Source organism: Melospiza melodia, chromosome 19 (assembly GCF_035770615.1).
Source record: "Melospiza melodia melodia isolate bMelMel2 chromosome 19, bMelMel2.pri, whole genome shotgun sequence".
Classification (NCBI taxonomy): Eukaryota; Metazoa; Chordata; class Aves; order Passeriformes; family Passerellidae; genus Melospiza; species Melospiza melodia.
In genome coordinates, this window is record NC_086212.1 from 8985175 (window position 1) to 9004193 (window position 19019).

A 19019-nucleotide genomic window follows, 5' to 3' on the forward strand; every position below is an offset into this window, starting at 1 on the left:
GCCGCTGCCCAGCGCAGGCTGCGGGACGCGGCGCGGGGGCTCCCGAGACGTTTCCTCCGCAAATCATTTGGGAAGGTTGATCTTGACAGCTACAGCAGGAAGCGTGTGGGAAGTGCCATGAGTAACCGGGCTGTGCTGGAGAACGGGACGTGCCGTGCCGTGCTGTGCTGTGCCGTGCCGTGCCAGCCGTCAGCCTCAATTCCCAAGCCCCCTGGACGCCAGTCACAGCCCGGGACAGCAGCTCCGGGTGGATGTTGCTGCTTCTCCACCCCAGCCCCGGCGATTAGGGCTGAGCCAAAGGGATTGAAATGGGGCACAAAATTCCGGTTTTTTAATGACTTTACTTTATGAAAGTGCGTCACTAATTAGAGGCAGGGATCTCCTCGGAGCTGTACTGCTTAAAATGAAAACTGCAATACTGTGGGGACGCCAAGGGCCGGGTGGCTGCAGCGCGGGGCCGCCCCGGCTCCCCCCCTTCCCTTCCTCCTCCTCATCCTCCTCCTCCTCCTCCGGGGTTACGCGGGGCGAGGAGCCCAGGGCCACCGGGCACAGGGCGCACCCGGCCCGCGGGGCTTCGCAGACGGGGAGGGACCCCCAAACCCGGCTGGTTTCTTTTTTTGAGGCGGCTGCGCCGCTCCGGCAGAGGGGAGTTGCCATAGAAACGGGGGGAAACCCGGCGGGGGGGGCGGGGGGAGGCACCCGCGGCGCCGTCGCTTTAAGATCGCAGAGGAGGGAGCAAATTACGCAGCTGCACGGCTCATCCCTCCCTCCCTCCCTTTTCCATCCATCCTTCCCTCCCTCCCTTCGCCATCCCTCCCTCCTCCATCCCTCCCTCATCCCTCCAGCGCTCCCGGCCGCCCCGCCGCACCCATGGAGGCCGGCGCAGGTGATGGAGGCGGGGGAGGGCGCGGGGTGCGGGGTGGGGCGGGGGGCACCGCACCGGGCACCGCACCGGGCACCGCACGGGGCACCGGGCACCCCGCCGGGCCCCGCGCCGCCGCCGCCGCTCACCGCCCGCTCTCTCGCTTCCCCGGCAGGTCGCTGAGCCCCCCACCCCGGCGCTGCCGCCCCGACATCGGCGGGGCCCCGCGCAGGTGAGCGGTGCGGGCGCGGTGCGGGGGGCGCGGTGCGGGGCCGCCGTGACTCATCCCTTTCTGGCTGCAGTCCGGGCTGGGGGGAGGCGGGGGGCGCAGCCGGGGCTGCCGGCGCCGCTCCGCATCGGGGGCGGGAGCGGGGGGGTTCCCGGGGCACAGGGGGCTCGGGGCGGGTCACGCATCGGGCCCGCAGCACACCCGCATTGCGTGTGCCAGACCCCCGCGGCACACGGCACAGCCGTGCGGCTGCACCAGAGCCCGCGGCGTGCGCTGGACCCCCTGGCACGCACTGCACCCATGTCTGACTCACCAAACCCCATCTTATGTACCCTGACCTGCTCTGCAAACCCACCCGGACCCCCACCACACCCACCGGTCCTGCTGCACAGCCATGTGACATGCACTAGACCCACACAGCAGCACCAGCCATGCATTGCACTCACCAAACCTGCACTGCGCCCTCCAGACCCACATCTCATGCATCTGACCCACATTACCTGCACCAGTCCCTCCCTGCACGCCCCAGTCCCACATTACCTGCACCAGACCCTCCCTGCACACCCCAGACCCACATTACGGACACCAGACCCTCCCTGCACACCCCAGACCCACATTACGGACACCAGACCCTCCCTGCACACCCCAGACCCTCACTGCACACCCCAGACCCACATCTCATGCACCAGACCCTCCCTGCATCCACCAACCCCATGTCACATGGACCAGACCCACATCACATGCACCAGACCACCCCTGCACGCCCCAAACCCTCCCTGCACACCCCAGACCCACATCTCCTGCACCAGACTCTCCCTCCAAGCACCAGCCCCATGTCTTGCTGCTTGTGCAGCATCCCAAAGTGTCTCCGGCGCCATGGGGTATTGCAGGAGCTGGGGCTGCTCTGCAGTTGACATTTTATTATTTAATGGCTCCATGCTCCGTCTCCAAGGGACACAGGAACACCCCGGCGGGTTGGTGAGCCGGGTGTTCTGTTCTCTCCTCCCCACAAGGTCAGCGATGTGGCTGTCGCACAGAACCCACTGCTGTTGTGTTTATAAAATCCGTGTTCCCACCCTGGCTGGGCCACAGGCACGCTGTGCTATGACCGTGTGCCCCAAGGTGCAGATGCTGGTGTCGGGGGGTGCCAGGGTGGGGGTCAGAGGGGCAGTGCCCGTGCTCCCATCCCGGAGGTGCTGCGGCAGGCAGGGGATGCGGTGTGTGGGTAAAGTAGGCCATTCCAGCGGTGTGGAGAGCAGGGCTAATCCCCCGGCACCGCCGTCATTCCCAGCCCTCGCTCAAGGTGGATGGATGGTGGATAGGGGAGACCTGCTTCCGCCGAGGCTCGGAGGGGAGGCGGAGCTGGTGCACTGGAAGCTGGGTTTGTCTTCCAGGTTTTTGCCTTTGTATCTCAAAGGAGTGGGCTGTTCCTTGTGCTTCGCACAGCTCGGCTGGGCTCCTGCCAGAGCACCTCCGCAGGATGGGCTGTGCGGTGGGATGTCACCTCCATCCCACCCTGCTGACCTTCCTGGCCTGGGTGGGACCGCGGGGTCTGCATCCTGGGTGTCCCACTCCTGCTCTCATGCTGCTCCAGCACTTGCCATGGGGCTCTTTTCCCATTTCCCTTTGGCCCCAGTCCCCAGTGAGAGCCCAGCCTTTGCCCTCTGCTCAAGCACCTTATTTTAGCTCATGAGGGCTGGGAATTGCCACCTCCCTGTTTGGAGTTGCAGCCAGGTCAGCTGGAAAAGTGATGAGCTGCATAACCCGAGCTTTCCAAATGGTGTCTGTTTTCCTGTAATCTCTGGATGTCAATTCAGCATTTTATAACAAACAGGAGAATAAAAGGAGATGCTCCTGCCTTTTGGAATGGGATACTGCCGCTCTTAGCAACATTGATTTTTCTGGTGGTGTTGCATAAACACCCCATGGGGTTTGTCTCTGCCCTGAGCTGGATTTAGCAGTGGCTTGGGCAGTGCTGGGTTAGCAGTTGGATTTGAAGGTATTAAAGGTATTTTCCTACCTAAATGGGTCTGTGATTCCATGATCTCCCTCTGCCTGGGACCCAGGTGAAGCTTTGGGATGAACCCATCCACACTGGGGCAGAGGCTCCCAACCTCTGGAGATATTGCCACATCCTTGTAATCCTCTTGGAGCAGAAGCAAAGCAATCCCTGTATCCCAGAAATCCCCCATGGCAGGAGGAGGAGTGGACACAGTCAGGGATGTTTGCCCCCAGCTGCCCAGCTGGTGGCCCCATTGCTGTCCCCTCCTGCACCAGGACTTCTGCCAGCCCTGGCTGCTGGATCCTGCTCTTTCCCACTGCAACCCAGCTGTATCCCAGTCCCTTTTGCAGTGCAAGCAGCCCTGGCATCGCCACTGTCCAGGAACAAGGGCTCTGCCCCCCATCAGCTGCTGCTTGTTGGCCACATCCAGCACTTTGCTTATTTTTAGAGCGTAGAAAAGCAGAGCCAGTGTCAGGAGGGCAGGGTAGGTGCTTGGGAGCCCTTTTGTCCCCTGGAAAAACAAAGCTGTGGTTTCCCTCTCTGTGTTCCCTCTGCTTTCAATCTTGTTCACCCCGGGAGGCTGAAGATGTCCCAGGGGACCCATGGGGACACCACGATTCTCTCCCAGTGGGTGAAGCTGCTCTCAGACATTTGGGCTCAGTGCCACCATTGCAAAAGATTCCTCACCCAGGATGTGCCAAGGGAAACACAGGACTCCAGCAGCAGGCAGCATGATGGGAGCCTCGACAAAGGAAGCAGTGAGCGAGAAATGCAGGGAAATGTGGCAGCTGCTGGCACAGCAGTGTTGTGCTGAGGGCTGACACTGGCAGTGAGCTGCAGGCTGTCACACCTCCCTGTGCCCTGTGGGCATGGGGTGAGCTGGCAGCAGCTGGATCCCTCTGAATCCCACAGAAGCTGAGCTTTGGAAGCTGATGGGAACAACTCTTGAGCCTGCAGCCATGAAACCCTCAGAGGAACAAGCTGAGGAACCATCGGAGGCTTCACTGGACCATGATGAGGATCTCTCCAGAGGTCCTGTGTCCCTGTTTCCCATGTGAGAAGCATCTAGGAAGGGCCATACCTGCCCAGCCTGGTTTGTCCATTACTGGCACAGCCAGGGGATCCAGCAAGGAGTGGGGAAGTTGCAGGATTTGAGGTGAAGAAGCATCTCTGTGGGGCAGTGATCCAGCTGAGCCAGGGAAATCTTCCTGTGGGACACCAGGCTGAGCCCCACTCTGTCCCTGCTCTGCCATCCATCACTGTCACAGCGTGATCAGCAGTTCAGCAGGAGCTGGGGACCCACCAGAAGATGAGTGTCACCCCCCAGGACAGTGGCAGTGTGGGGGACTTGTCCTGATTCTGCATCCCAGCCCTCTGTGGGGGATCCACGCTCATGCTGTAGCTCCAGCTGTTTCCTTACCAAGGCCCATTGCTTTTATTTATCAGGAATTCTCCAGGCAGATTCCACTGCATGGAACAAGCCCTGGTTTGTGCTGTTGTTTGTAAAAGCTCTGCCCATCTGCTCCACACGTGCTGGAGCCCCACAGGGAGTTTTGCTGTCAGCAGCACCAGCAGCACGCTGGTCTTTGCAATGGGCAGTGCCCACCCTGCTCAGCCCTCAGGCTGCATTTTGGGGGATTTGCAGGGTGCTGGAGCACAGGCAGGTGGTTTGCAGGAGAATCTCTGGGTTTGGTGTAAGCTGGGGTGTCAGGCTGGCCCATGCTGGCATTGCCAGGGGTGCTGTGCTGAGCTGGGCCCCACAGCTCCCCCAGGATGGAGACAAGCCAGTGCCCCCCAGGTCACCTTGGTCTTGGTCCATGGATTGCCCTGACACCCCTGGTGGGGAGACAGGCTGAGAGAGCTGGTGGAGCTCTGATGAGACCTTTAGAGCCTCTTCCACTGCCTAAAGGGGTTCCAAGAGAGCTGGAAGGAGACTTGGGACAAGGACACGGAGTGCCAGGACAAGGGAATGGCTTCCCACTGCTAGAGGGCAGTCAGATGGGATATTAGGAAGAAATTCTCCCCTGTGAGGGTGCTGAGGCCCTGGCACAGGCTGCCCAGAGAAGCTGTGGATGCCCCATCCTTGGGAATGTCCAAGCCCAGGCTGGACAGGGCTTGGAGCAACCTGGGACAGTGAAGGTGTCCCTGCCCATGGCAGAGGGTTGGAATGAGATGAGCTTCAAGGTCCCTTCCAACCCAAACCCTTCTGTGTTTTTAACCCCCTGCTAGGGGCAGGGATGCCACCCATGGACCAGGGTTAATCCTGGATATCCCCTCGCTTTCCTGGTGGGGCTCCATTGGTGCTGCAATTACTCATCCTGGAGGTAATTCTGAGTGCAGATCTGTGATTTCCTCTGCCTTTAGTAGCCACATCCCACATGGGAAGGTGTGGGCTCAGCTTTGGTGCTGAATCTGCCCACCCTGCCTGTCCTGGGCAGCCCCTGGGCACAGTGAGGCTCCTGGGGACACTGGAGTGGCCCATTGATCCTTTGGGAATAATGACAATTTATTATCACAGAGTAAATTCCAGACACCCTGGGTGCTGTGGGAGGCATCAAGCCTTGGTGTGGGCACCAGGCAAGTCTGCAGCAGTGGAAGGAGGAGGAAATGAGGTCCCCAGGCATGAGGGCAAACCCAGGTGTCCCCCCAGAGCCATGTCAGGCTGTGGTGGTGGCAGCAGGGCCTGGGGTGTGCTGTGGGGTGCAGTCACTGCCCCAGTGCTGGACACACACGTGCCATCTGCAGTGCTGGCACTTGCTGGGGCACAGAGGGACCTCTGCACAGAGCAGTGTGCCACGAGGGTGACCTTGACATGGGAGGGGAAGATCCAGGTCCAGCTGAGCTGATGATGGGCACCCCTGGCATTATACCAGATACCACTGGGCTGCAGGGGGAGGGTGAGGAATGAACCCTCCCAAATCTCCCTAAATCCCTGCTGGAGGTGACAGACAATCCTGGAGGATGCTCCTGCCAGCCTGGGGCCGTGCTCAGCTCTCTGTGGATGCTGATTCACGCTGCTGCAGTAGCAGAGCTTGCTGCCCACTGGGAGCAGTGATCCAGCAGGACAGAACACTGCCTTCCCCAGCCCAGGTCATCTCCAGGCAAATCCATCCCAGGTGGGATCCCCAAATCCTTCTTGCAGTGTCCCAGGGGTGCTGGCATCCCTCTGCATGGGGCACTGTGCCTGCTGGGGCTTGGGACTTCACAGCACCAGTGCTCTGGGATTTTTGGTGCCCTGGTTTGGGGGTCAGGGAGCAGCAAATCCTGGGCAGAGGAGGGACCTGAGCTGGCCAGGGTGGGTTTTGAGGTATCCTGGAAAAAGAAAAAAAATCACCTGGGGTTGCAAATGTAGAGGGCTGCCCTGGGGTGAGCTGGATGTGCCCCCCTGCCTGTGCTGCCTCCCCTGCTGTCCCACTCCTGGCACTCCCCTGGAGCAGGGCCAGCAGCACGGAGTGTTTCCTGTCACCCATCGATTGTCTGTTGGCAGGTCCCATCTCCTGCACTGCTCTGCCAAAATCTGAGATAAATGCTGGCATTGGGAGTAGCTCTGGGGATGGGGGGGCCCGTGCTGCCCCCATCCCCATCGGTCTCTGGCAGTCTGGGGATCCCAGCAGTGCCATGGGGTGCTCGGCAGGATGTGGGTGCTGAGCAGATGCTTCCCTCATTCCCGAGGTGCTGCAAGCCTCTGGATCTGGCCTATTTATTTACAGGAAAGGAGGCTCTGTGTTTCCCTAGGGATTAGCAGCTGCTTCATCCTGCGGGGATCTGTTCTTCCTCACCTGATTTCACTGCTGAATGGGGGATTTGCACTTAATTAAGGAAAAGCAGGCACCCAGCCCACTGCAGGGAGAGCTGCCTGGCTGGGTCAGAGCCCTTGCACCATCTCTGCCCCCAGTAATGCCCCCACTGCAGGCACTCTGTGTCCCTGTGGCATTGCCCTGCTCCCTGACAGGGATGGGCATCTGGGAGCCGGGGGAAGCTTGTCCCATGGGGAGAAAGGGGCTCCAGACCGTGGGCAGGCACCTGCTCTGCTTCTGATCTGCTTTTCCAATTAAGAACACCTTGCCCTGTGCCCACAGGATCCTGGTGGGACCGCAGGCATGCAGCATTCTGGCATTTCTGGGCTATGGGAGAGAAGTGGGAAGCCCAGCCCTGATGTTCAGGGCGTGCTGTCCTCATCTGTCCCTGCACTGGTGGCCTTGGGGACTGTACTGATGCCCTGGTGTGACAGTGGTCACAAGGGTCTTCAGGGTGAGACACGAGAATGTTGACTTCATGTTCAGAAGGCTTGATTTATTACTTTGTGATATATATATTACATTATGACTATACTAAAAAGAATAGAGAGGAAAGTTCTCAGAAGGCTAGCTAAGCTAAGAATAGAAAAAGAATGAATAACAAAGATCTGTGTCTCAGCAGAAAGCGAGACCCAGCTCTGCCATGAGTGGTCAGTAAATCCAAACATCCACAGGAGACCAATCACGGATCCACCTGTTGCATTCCAGAGCAGCAGATAACCATGGTTTAGATTTTGTTGCTGAAGCCACAGCTTCTCAGAAGGGAGAAAAATCCTAAAGAAAGGATTTTTCACAAAAGATGTCTGTGACGCCCTGGTGCCAGGGCTCACCCCACATCTCATCAGGGCCATTTTCCTGCCTTCACCTGCTCTCTCTGTTGCCTTTGCCTGCAGTTCCCTGTGGCCAGGAGCCGTGGCACTGTGGCCATGTCCGTGCCGGGGAGCAGACGCGCGTCCACGGGATCACGAAGGTGAATATGCTTCAGCCTCTGGCCTCGGGACTGGACTCCAGCGCCTGCAGCCGGGATGAGACGCTCCCCACGATCCCCACACCTCCTCCACCAGCTGCCAGTCCGCAGCACCAGCCCCCAGCCCAGCTTTCGGGGGTTTGCATGGCACTGCCCGCTGCACAGCACTTCCCTGTCCGTGCATGCAGCTCCCCGAGTGCTGCACGCCCTGTCCCTCTGTCCGTCTGTGCCACGGCCAGGACCGACCCCTCCGTCCGTCCAGGCGAAGGCAGGCAGTGGTGGAGAGCACTGGGTTGGGGCAATGAAGCTGGGAGGTATGTTAGCCCTTGGAAAATGTCTCCTTGAGCTGGTAAAGTGAGAAAAAGGGAAAAGGCATTTGTTCCCCTGCCAATGTCTCCGTGACCTGGACTGCCCAAATGGAGGTGCAGGCTCAGCGTGGGCAGGGAGAACAGGCAGAGCTGCCCACATCGAGGTGATGCTCTGGCAGATGTGGCTGGAGCTCTGCTGGGACTGCTCCCAGGGGACTCTTACGGGGCACCCAAGGGGATCCCAGGGGCTCCCAAGGTCCTCACGGTATAAGGATGCTGTGCCGGCATCCATGGGCTGCCAGGCCAGGGAAGGGGGAGCGGGTGGAGGACATCCCCCCCAGCCCCGCCTTTGTGCCCGTCGCCATGTCCGTGCGATTTTGATCCCTGCTGTTTGTTTTGTCCTTTTGTCTTGTGTGTTCTCGGTGTGGTGGTTGGCAGTCGCGGGGTTTATGGACGGAGTGGCTTTGCCTCCTTCTTTAAGTCTTCAGCGCCCTCAGCCACTCGGCCTGAGACACAGCCTCTTCTCCCTGCCTCCAGGCGCCCCTCGCCCCCCGGGAGGGACACCTACGGCACCTCCTCGCTGAGCAGCAGCAGCAATTCTGGCTCCTGCAAGGGCAGCGACAGCAGCCCCACCCCAAGGTAACCCATCACCCGTGGCCCCAGGGCGGCTGCTGGGTGCCCCCGGGCAGGGGGAGCAGTCCCGGTGCCGGTGCCAGCGGGGACAGGAGCGCAGGGGCCGCTGCAGGAGGCTGAGCGCTTGGTGGCCGGGGGAGCCGGAGCTGCCGGAGCTGCTGCTGGTGTGTCTCCACAGACCCTCACCACCCTCCTCCTGCAAACCTCTCCACCGCCGTTGTCGTGTCGTCTCCCTCCCTGTCCCCCCGCCTGCCCCCCAGGGCTCCCCCGTCCTCTCCCTCCGTCCTGCTGTGCCTGTGGCTTGCACGCTGCACGCTCCCTCCCGCCGCTCCCGCGTTCCAGGGAGCGCCCGGATCCTTCCAGGCCAAAGGCACGAGGGCAAGAGCTTCGCTTCCATCCCCTTGTGCTGCCCGGCAAAGGTTTGGCAAGAGCTGGTGACCTCCCGGAGCTCTGCGTGTGTTCGGGGCACAAACAGCCAGCACTGAGCACCAGCCCCAGCCCTGCAGGCACAGCAGCCCGTGGTGCCCTGCTCATCACCTGCCTGTCCCCTGCCAGCCCCCAGAGGTGGAATCGTTCTGGGAGGATCTGAGGGGCCCGAGGGTGAATGGTGAGCAGGTGCCATGTGTGCTGCAGCCAGGGGCAGTGGCCCTCCCGCTGCCATGGGGCATTCCAAGGCATGGATGCTTCTCACGCAATGCTTCTGGACATGGCTAAAGCTGCTGGGCTGATGGACACCATGCAGGGGGGCTTTGGGACGCCTCCTTTCCATTCATAAGGAGTTTGGTCCCCTCACTGCCGTGCCAGAGCCACTTGTGCAGCTCCCATCTCCCCACGTGCCTCCCAGCTTGGCCATGGAGCCCTGGCCAGCCCCTGTTCTCTGCACTGTCCCAGGCTTTGGCCCAGAGATGTCACTTCATCTGCCCCGGTGCCAGTGGTGGCATAAGGAGGGTCCAGACGTGCTGCTGGCCCAGCCCAGAGCAGATGCTGGATTCCCTGGTTTGCTCCCCATGGGCAGGACAGCCACTATCTCCAGACTTGCTCCATCCCAAACCCTTCCATTCCCCATCTTGTGCCTCCATCTCTGGTGGGGCCCATCCCACCCTGGGGTCTCCATCCACATCAGTTGTTTCCAGGAAGGTTTCTCTGGGCACACAGAGACCTTGGTGGCCCTGGTTCTGCTCATGGCCCAGCAAAGTCCCCAGCACCACAGAGCACTCAGCACCTGACAGCAGCACTGGTGTGTCCAGGAGCTGCACCCACCCTGTCTGTCCTGCCAGGGCACAGCACACAGCACACCCACCCTGTCTGTCCTGCCAGGGCACAGCACACAGCACACCCACCCTGCCCCTCTGAGCAGGGCACAGCACCCTCATGCACTCACCCTGCTCCTCCTGCTCTCAGAGCTCCTTTGGGGTGTATTATGCAGCTGCACCCCAAGAGCCAGCCTTAGAACCCCTGGGTCAAGCCTGTGCTGACCCCGGCACTGGCAGTGGGTGACATCTGTGTCCCTGCAGGCGCTCGTCCAAGTACAACCTGTGCAGTGACAACCATGGGATAAAGCCGCCGACGCCGGAGCAGTACCTGACGCCCCTGCAGCAGAAGGAGGTCTGCATCCGGCACCTCAAGGCTCGCCTGAAGGACACCCAGGAGCGGCTGCAGGACAGGTTTGCTCGTGGGAAGGGAGCCAGCACCAGCCATTGCCACCCACCGTGGCAGCTCCTGTCTGGGACTGCTCCTTCTGGGTTCTCAGTTCCCAGCATGGCACCTTGTCCTCATGCTCGTGCCCAAGGATTGAGGGCGCAGCTGTACCATGGCACTGCTGGCATGTGGGATCTGGCACTGGAGCCTGTCCCACCTGGGAGCTGCAGATCTGGGGACTGGGGAGCCCCACCTGCAGTGGCTGTGTTCTCCCCTCACCCTGGTTAAGTCTCTGCCATGCTTTTGCTGAATTTCAGCGTCAGAGGGTGGCTAATCCCCATCTGCTCCTCTCAGGCTTAGGCACGGCCCCGCCGCCGTGCCAGCTGCCACGCGCCTGCCCGGGGCACCTGCCCACCCCCACGCAGCCCTCAGGGGACCTGGGCACTGCAGCCTCTGGGGACAAAGCTGAGCATCACTTGCAGGGCTCCCTGAGCTCCCTCTGCTCCAAACAGTGCTGCCAGGGGGCCCTGAGCATCAGTCCTGAGGGTTCCCGAGCATAAATCCTGAAAGTCCCCAAATATCACTCCTGAGGGTCCCTGAGCATCCATCCTTGGGGTGCCTGAGTGTCACTCCTGAGGGTCCCTGAGCATCACTCCTGGGGGTCACTGTACATTGCTCCTGAGGCTCCCTGAACATCACTCAGAGGCTCCCTGAGCCTCACTGCTGAGGGTCCCTAAAGCACTGGATCCATCCCTTGTTCCCAGCTGGGACTGTCACTGGGGGATCTGGGTGCAGCCCAGCTCTGGGCACAGAAGACAGGGCTGTCCCCGCAGCCCCCTCAGCGCCGCGGTGCTGCCCTCCCGTCTCCGCAGGGATGCTGAGATCGAGGACCTGAAGACGCAGCTGTCGCGGATGCAGGAGGACTGGATCGAGGAGGAGTGCCACCGCGTGGAGGCCCAGCTGGCGCTCAAAGAGGCTCGCAAGGAGATCAAGCAGCTGAAGCAGGTCATCGACACCGTGAAGAACAACCTACTGGAGAAGGACAAAGGCCTCCAGAAGTATTTTGTGGACATTAACATCCAGAACAAGAAGCTGGAGACGCTGCTGCACAGCATGGAGGTGGCACAGAACGGGGCGCTGAAGGACGAGGGCGCCGGCGAGTCGGCCGGGGGGTCCCCAGCGCGATCCCTCACCCGCAGCTCCACCTACACCAAGCTGAGCGACCAGGGAGCCGGGGACCGCAACGTGGGCGGCTCGCAGACCATCTCGCTGGACGAGGGTGCCGACAGCGGCTTCGTGGGCATGGAGGAGGCTCCGGGCCACACGGACCCGCTGGAGGTGGGGGGCGAGCCCGGCACCCGCCTGCCCCCCAGCAACACCTACGAGAAGGTGCTGGGACTGCGGAGCAGCGCGGAGGCGGGCGTGCAGGCCAGCTGCATGCAGGAGCGGGCCATCCAGACGGACTTCGTGCCCTGCCAGCCCGACCTGGACACCATCCTAGAGAAGGTGATGAAGTCCCAGGCTTGCAGCTTGGGCAGCCCCACGTCCGCCTGGGTCTCTGAAATGGAAGACACGATGCCCGTGCCCGAGCTCGCCAACCCCAGCGGGACCACGGACCTGACGGTGGCCGAGCCCGACGCCGCGGCGGCGGCTGCCAGTGCCGAGGGGGGCGTCCCCTGCAACCCGGCGGTGCGGCAGCCCCCCAGCGCCAGCCCCTCGGTGGCCATCGCCTGCGTGGCGGAGGAGGAGCTGATGGAGGTGACCGGCTGCGAGACCAACCCTTCCAAGAGCTACTGGAGCCGCCACTTCATCGTGGATCTGCTGGCGGTGGTGGTGCCGGCGGTGCCCACGGTGGCCTGGCTGTGCCGCTCGCAGCGGCGGCAGGGCCAGCCCATCTACAACATCAGCTCGCTGCTGCGGGGCTGCTGCACCGTCGCCCTGCACTCCATCCGCAGGATGGGCTGTCGCCCCGTCGCCAGCCCCGGCCCCGGGGGCGCTGCCCAGCCCTGACCCCGCCGGCGCCCTCCGCCCGCCCCCACGGACCCGACTGCTGATTGTAAAGCCCCGGCGTGGCACGGGCGGGTGGGAAGGGGCCGAGGGGTCTGTGGGTGCATCGAGGTGTGCTGCTGCCTCCCCCCCAGCTCCTGGAGGAGGGAAAGAACCATTGTTGGAAGAAGGGCACCCAGCGTCACCCCCGCCGATGGACACCCCTGCCTGTGCCTGTGGCTGCGGGGGCTCTGGGGCTGCACCCGCCGGGGGGGCTCTCCTTCCATCGCACTTGCTTTTTATTTGTCGCCGGGTTGTCCCCTGGCCGGCCGTGCCACGGGCGGGGGATGGCGAGGAGCCGCTGGCAGCGTGGAGCGCTGGGGATGCGGCGGCTCCTGGCTGCAGGTGCGGTGTCTGTCTGTCGGCAGGGGGATGGGGGTTCCTGTCCACACGCAGGGATCAGCTCCGGATGCCTCCCCACACTGGGATGGAACTGGGCTGCAGATCACGCACGGAGCCCCCCGAGGAAGCCGTGGGCTCTCCCTCCCTTTGCTTTGCACTATATTCACTTTTTTTTTGGGTACAGACTGAAGCCCGGCTGTTGGGACTCTGGCTGCCGGGCAGCGGGACCGGGGGCTCCTGCAGTGCTGTCCGCCGTGATGCCGGCGATCCCACCGCCTGCTGGAGCTCGGATGCCTTCGCTGGGGTGCGGGCAGTGCCGTGCAGGCAGAGCCAAGCCCTTTGCCGCCCCGGCCCGCCCAAACCCCCGCTTTGCTGGCGGCCTCCGGAAAAAAAAATGCCTTTTTTTTGTTGTTGTTGAAACACAAAGACAGCAAGGATTGCTCAGCGGGGCTGTTGGGGCGCGGGACTTGGGGCTCCCCCGGGCGTGCCGCACTCCCACCCCACGAATGTCTGTGGTTTCTTCGTGACTTGAACTAACAGTGTTTCCCCCCAACCCCGACCCAGGCCCACTCCCCACCCGTGGGTGCCCTGGCGGCCGGTGACGCTCCACACGCCGGTGTCCAGCGGTCCCCAGAGGGGCGCGTGCCCCATCCTGCGTGCCCCACACTCCCCTGCATCCCCCTTCTGCCCGCTGTGCCCGTGCTGGGGGGCAGTGGGGACAGCAGCTCTGCCACCAGCACAGCACCGGGTGCTGGGGGAAGGATCTGGGGAGCAGCAGTGTCCACCAGGGCAGATGTAAGTGGAGCTGGGATATTCGCCTCTCGTGCAATGTATTTGTGGATCTGTGTACACGTCTGTTAGGCTATCCAAAGCTTTGCCAAGAAATAAATGTAACGACTATATTTGAAAGACAAATCTATATAATATATTTTTTAAATACAGAACTGAAAAAGCTGTAACCCCCCTCTTCTTGTTTCCCCTGTCCTGTACTCGCTGTCTGTGGTGGATGTAATAAATGTCGCTGGGTCTGTGTCTGCTTCGGCTGGAGCCAGCCCTTGGCATCTGCCCTGAGGGGGTGGCCCAAGCAGGGACACGAGGACAGTGGGACCCTGGTACAGGACAGCTGCCCCATCCTTGCTGAGGAGAGGAGGAACCACCCAGCAGCCACCAGACTCTGACAGGATAAGGGGTTTTGTGCCAGAATAGCTCATTTGGAGGTGCTGTGGGGTCCTCTCAGCCGGGCTTCCAGCATCAGCTCCCGGAACAGCAGCGATGGTGTCACAGGTCAGGGATGGAGTGGTCCATGGATGACTTCACCAGCCCTGATGAGAGCCTGAGCAGAGGGAAGGGAGGTCAATGGGGGGAGCCTGGGGGTCCCTGTGGGGTGTGGGGGTCCCTGCAGCCCCACATTCTCACCGTTTGACCATGTGCTCGTAGATCACAGTGGGGATGATGGTCAGCGTCACCACGTTCCCAGCCCCTGCCAGCACCTCCATGAGCTGCTTATCCTGCAGGAGAGAGAGAGGGGGGTCCATGGGGTGCCCAGCTTTGCTCAGTATCCCCCTCCCTCCTGGGTTCTCTGGCCACATCCTGCACCCCAGGGCACAGCCCCACCTTCATGCCGATGACGTTCTGGCCGTTCACCTCGCAGATGCAGTGGTGGGTGAGGAGCCCGTTGCGGGCGGCCGAGCTGTCCTTGGCCAGCGACACAATCTTCCCTTTCTTCACCACGATGCCGACGTGGCCGGTGCTGTCCTTGTGCACGGTCACGGTGCGCTGGAATGGCCTGCGGGGGGAGCACCGTCAGTGTTGCCACCGGCACTGCCGCCACCACAGGACTCACCTGTCCCTCACCACCATGACGATGCCACCACCACCGGTGCCACCAGGACTCACCTGTCCCTCACCACCATGACGATGCCACCACCACCGGTGCCACCAGGACTCACCTGTCCCTCACCACCATGACGATGCCACCACCACCGGTGCCACCAGGACTCACCTGTCCCTCACCACCATGACGATGCCACCACCACCGGTGCCACCAGGACTCACCTGTCCCTCACCACCATGACGATTTTTTCAGGGTTGGCCTTCTTCAGGGCGCGCTGTGCCTTGTCACTGCTCCAGCCCGCGCAGTTCTTGCCATCGATCTGCAGCACCTGGTCCCCAAAGCGCAGCCCCACCAGCGCTGCTGGCGAGTTGGCCTTCACCAGCTGCACGAAGATGCCCTGGGGACACAGTGGAGTGGTGGCACAGGGCTGGCACAGGGACCAGTGGCCGTGCCGTGCACCATGGTATGCCATGCCGTGCCATCTGCACCCTGCTGTGCTGTGGCACGCTGTGACATTTAATGCCACACACAATGGCTGTGATACACTGCCACGTCACGCTGTGCTCTACTGTCATGCTTATGCCATGACACAGCCCCCGTGCCAGCCCAGCCCCGTGCCAGCCCAGCCCCTCACCTGGTCGACGTTCTTGAGCTGCAGCCCCGTCTTGCCGCGCTCGTCCTTGCACAGGTGGATCTCCCGCACGCCCGGTTTGATCTCTGCCCGCCGCAGCCCCGCGCTGTGCCCGCTCAGGGGAGCCACCAGCTGGCCTGGGGAGGGCCCCACGGGGGTCAGCGCCTGCTGGGGGGAGCTGCGGGTCAGTGGGGACAGGGGGACACCTCAGCCCCCCTTCGGGAGGGGTGCATCCCTTCTCGGGCAGGATGAGGAACACAAGGGAGCCCCGTTCAGGCACGGGGAGCCACAAGGGGCAGGGAGCTGCCAGCCCAGACACCTACGGTGCTGTCCTCCGTGCCCAGGTTCTTCTGGATCTCCTCGCTGGAGAGCGCCAGCCCCATGTAGTTCTCCAGCTCGGCCAGGTTGGGGTACAGCACAGGAGGCTCTGAGGGACATACCGAGGGGTGGTCTCAGTTCCTGGGGCCCCCAACCCACAGCCATGGCCCCCTCCACCCCAGGAGCCCCCTGGGACCGTGGGCCAGCAAAAAGACCCCCAAATCCCATCCCTAACCCACGCACTGAGTTGTGGGAGGGTCTCAGCTGAGCCCCCCCCACACTGAGCATCATTGCCCACCCAGAGAGCCCCTGCACAGGGTGAGCTGATCATGTCCCACCTTACCGGTGCCCGAGGGGACCTTTGGCTTCTCTGTGGACACTGTGGTGGCAGAGGTGAGCTTTGGCTTCTCTGTGGCCACTGTGGTGGCAGGGGTCCTCACCCCAGCTGCTGCCTGTGCCTGCCAAGAGACAGCGTGCTCAGTGCTGTGCCCCCCAGCCTGGGGAGCCTCTGAGGTGAGACCCCACAGGGCCCCGTGGAGGTCTGCTCACCCCTGTAACGCTGCTGAGCTGGCACTGACCTGCAGGACCTGGTGGCCCTTCATGTCCTCCAGGGAGGGGTAGAGTGTTGCCATCGCTGCTGCTGCTGCTGTCTGGGGACAGGGATGGGGCAGTTCAAGGACTGGGCTGCCTCTCTCCAAGCATCCCTCCCAGCCCGTGTACCGGACATGGGCTGTCTGTCACCTGCAGTCTCCAGTGTGACTCAGGGCTATGTCACCAGGGTCACCATCACTTCCTGGTGGCTGGGACACGGATGGCAGCTCCTGCTCCCCATGTCCGCCTGCCCCACAGAGCCGTCCCAACACCACCCACACAGGGGAGGGGGATATCCCACGGGAATGGCCCCTTTGCCCCTCATCAGACCCTTCTGCTCCCCATGTCCAGCTGGGGCCATTCCAGCATCACCCAGACACAGCAGTGAGGTGTCCCATGGGAACAGCCCTTGTTCACACCAGCAGCCCCCTCTGCACCTCATGTTGTGCCCAAGGCTGTGCCATCCAAACCTACTCTATGGCAGCTTGTCCCCCAAAAAGCATAATCCAAAACTCATTGTGTATGGGCCAAATCCAGACCCAGCTCTGAGCCCTGTGGGAACCAGGCAGGATCCCACCTCCAGCCCGGGGATAGCAGCAGCATCCAACAGACAAAACCCCCCAAGTCCAGCCCTGGCACCCCTGGACTCACCTGCCAACAGCTCCCAGATCCTTGTGACACCCTCTGCCTGGCCCCTGGGTTTTATAGCCAGGCCCAGCCCAGGGAGGGGCCAGACAGCCTCAGCTGATTGCACCCCTGCTAGGTAGGGCACAGGTGAGGAAGAGGAAGAAGAGGATGAAGGCAACAACGCACAGAGCCCTGGCAGTGCAGGGGTGGGACAGGGATTGGATTAGGGACAGGGATTGGATTAGGGACAGGGATGACTTTCTGTAGGTTTGGGCATCCTGGGGGAGCAGGGATGGGACTGCACCCCCCCATGGTGTCCCACTGCCCCACTGCATCCCCTCTCCTGCCACCCCCAGCACGTGGCTGGGCCCCCCAACTGGGACCCCTCCCCCATTATCCTTCCTGGGCTCCCCAGGCCCTGCTGGGGGTGCAGGGGTCCCCTCTGTGATCCCCTGCGTGGGTGGTGGCTCCTGCTGACACCTCTCTGCCCCGGCGCGTGGGGCTGACGCGGCCGTGCCCGCGATCCCGTGTCCCACACCCTTCCCCACGTCACCCGGGACATGTGCCAGCCGTGGGAGTCCCATGCTGCAGGTGGAGAAACTGAGCCAGCACAGAGCTCAGCTGGGGTGCCCGTGGCATCCTGCTGCTGTGGGCCATCACCGTGTCACCTGGGCATCCAGCCCTCCAGCAGTGACATTCTGCTGTCAGCATTGAGGGTGCCATGGGCCACTGTGTCCCCAGGGGTGCTGAGGGCACTCAGGCAGGCCTGGACCTGGTGGCACCAGCCCAGAGCTCCCTGGCACGGGGTCAGTCCCGCTGCGGAGCCGCAGCCAGGCACGTCCCAGCTCCCTGTGCCTCCGCTCCAGCGTGCCAGGCCAGGAGGAAGTGTTTTATTTACTGCTGTTATTTTTAGCTGGATCGTGCCCAGCTGCCTTGACCAGCCCAGGACAAGAACAGTGCCAGCGGCAGGGAGAGTCCTGCACAGACAGGGAGGATTGTTTCCTAGAGTCTGTTCATCTCCTAAACCCTCATCCCCACTAAACCACAGCTGTGGGGACTCACACCCCACCTGCACCCATGGACGCTTCAGGAGCTGTGCAGGGGCTGAGGGCCCAAGGGTAGGGGGCTTCCCTCAGCCTCCCCCCTGCCCTGGCTTAGCCCCAGCCAGAAGCCATAGCACTGCCTGGCATTGGTTAATAATTAAAGCAAAAAGCTTTGCAGGAAGAGAAACACAAACTGGCCTCAAGCTTCCAGCCAGAAACGGCCACAGCAAAGGACAGAGCAGGGTGCTGGTGCCCCACAAGCTCCTGTTCTGCTTAACTGAGCCACAGTTCAGGGCAGTGCTCATTCCTGCAGGGCCCTGTGCAGGCACCGGTGCTCCTGGATGGATCCCAATGGCTGAGCTGCTCCTGCCCCAGGGCCACTGCTCCCTCCAGGACACATTACACACAAACTGCTTGGCAGCTGGGACGGGCTGTTATTGATCGTGGCTGTGTTATCAGCTGTGGCACGCTGATCAAAGGTTGTCAACAGAGGAACCAGGCACTGGCCCACAGCGGTGCCTGAGCAGGTCCTACACACACAACACCCACAGGGCAGCAGCAAAGGCCAAAGCAGGTGACGTGCTGTGTCCCAGGTGCCATGTCCAGCTTCCAAAAAGCACTGAAATAAATCCAGAAAGGTGCAAGGAAAGGCTTCCCTGGAGCTGCAAGGACCATGGGAACATGCACCCATCTATCCAGTCCAGGTTGAGTCACAGCCACAAGGGCATGAGGCCGTGAGGGCAATGCTGAATAGGTTATGGTGAGGCAATTAATTATGCAAATTCCAGCAGGCCACCATCACCTCCCCACAGAGCATAGGAGCCGCAGGCGCCCTATTGTGCTCCCCAGCACCTGAGCCTGACACCAAGGCACAGCAACACAACCCTGGCACAGCACTGCCTGAGCCTGGCACTGCACCCTGCGACCCTGGCACAGCACCCAAAGCACCCCATGAGCCTGGCACAGCACCCAAAGCACCCCATGAGCCTGGCACAGCACGCTGTGACCCCGGCACAGCACCCAAAGCACCCAGTGAGCTTGGCACTGCACCCTGCGACCCTGGGACAGCACCCAAAGCACCCTGTGAGCCTGGCACTGCACCCCACAAGCCCAGAGCACCCCACACAGCACCCCCTGAGCCCAGCCCAACC

The 19019-nt window shown here is 62.0% G+C and overlaps 2 protein-coding genes across 2 annotated transcripts; one reads left to right on the forward strand and one right to left on the reverse strand.

The window, feature by feature from the left end:
• Nucleotides 1–774: 774 nt before the first annotated feature.
• SNPH (syntaphilin) lies at nt 775–13739 on the forward strand. Its single transcript, XM_063172405.1, has 6 exons — nt 775–886; nt 1038–1094; nt 7784–7860; nt 8604–8804; nt 10313–10462; nt 11309–13739. The coding sequence occupies exons 3-6, from the start codon at nt 7817–7819 to the stop codon at nt 12444–12446; spliced, it is 1533 nt and encodes a 510-aa protein (XP_063028475.1). The 5' UTR covers nt 775–886; nt 1038–1094; nt 7784–7816; the 3' UTR covers nt 12447–13739.
• Nucleotides 13727–16858, reverse strand: SDCBP2 (syndecan binding protein 2). Its single transcript, XM_063172407.1, has 9 exons — nt 16850–16858; nt 16186–16257; nt 15951–16065; nt 15613–15716; nt 15293–15454; nt 14880–15055; nt 14439–14610; nt 14241–14332; nt 13727–14157 (listed from the first exon to the last, which is right to left on the reverse strand). The coding sequence occupies exons 2-9, from the start codon at nt 16237–16239 to the stop codon at nt 14103–14105; spliced, it is 930 nt and encodes a 309-aa protein (XP_063028477.1). The 5' UTR covers nt 16240–16257; nt 16850–16858; the 3' UTR covers nt 13727–14102.
• Nucleotides 16859–19019: the final 2161 nt, after the last annotated feature.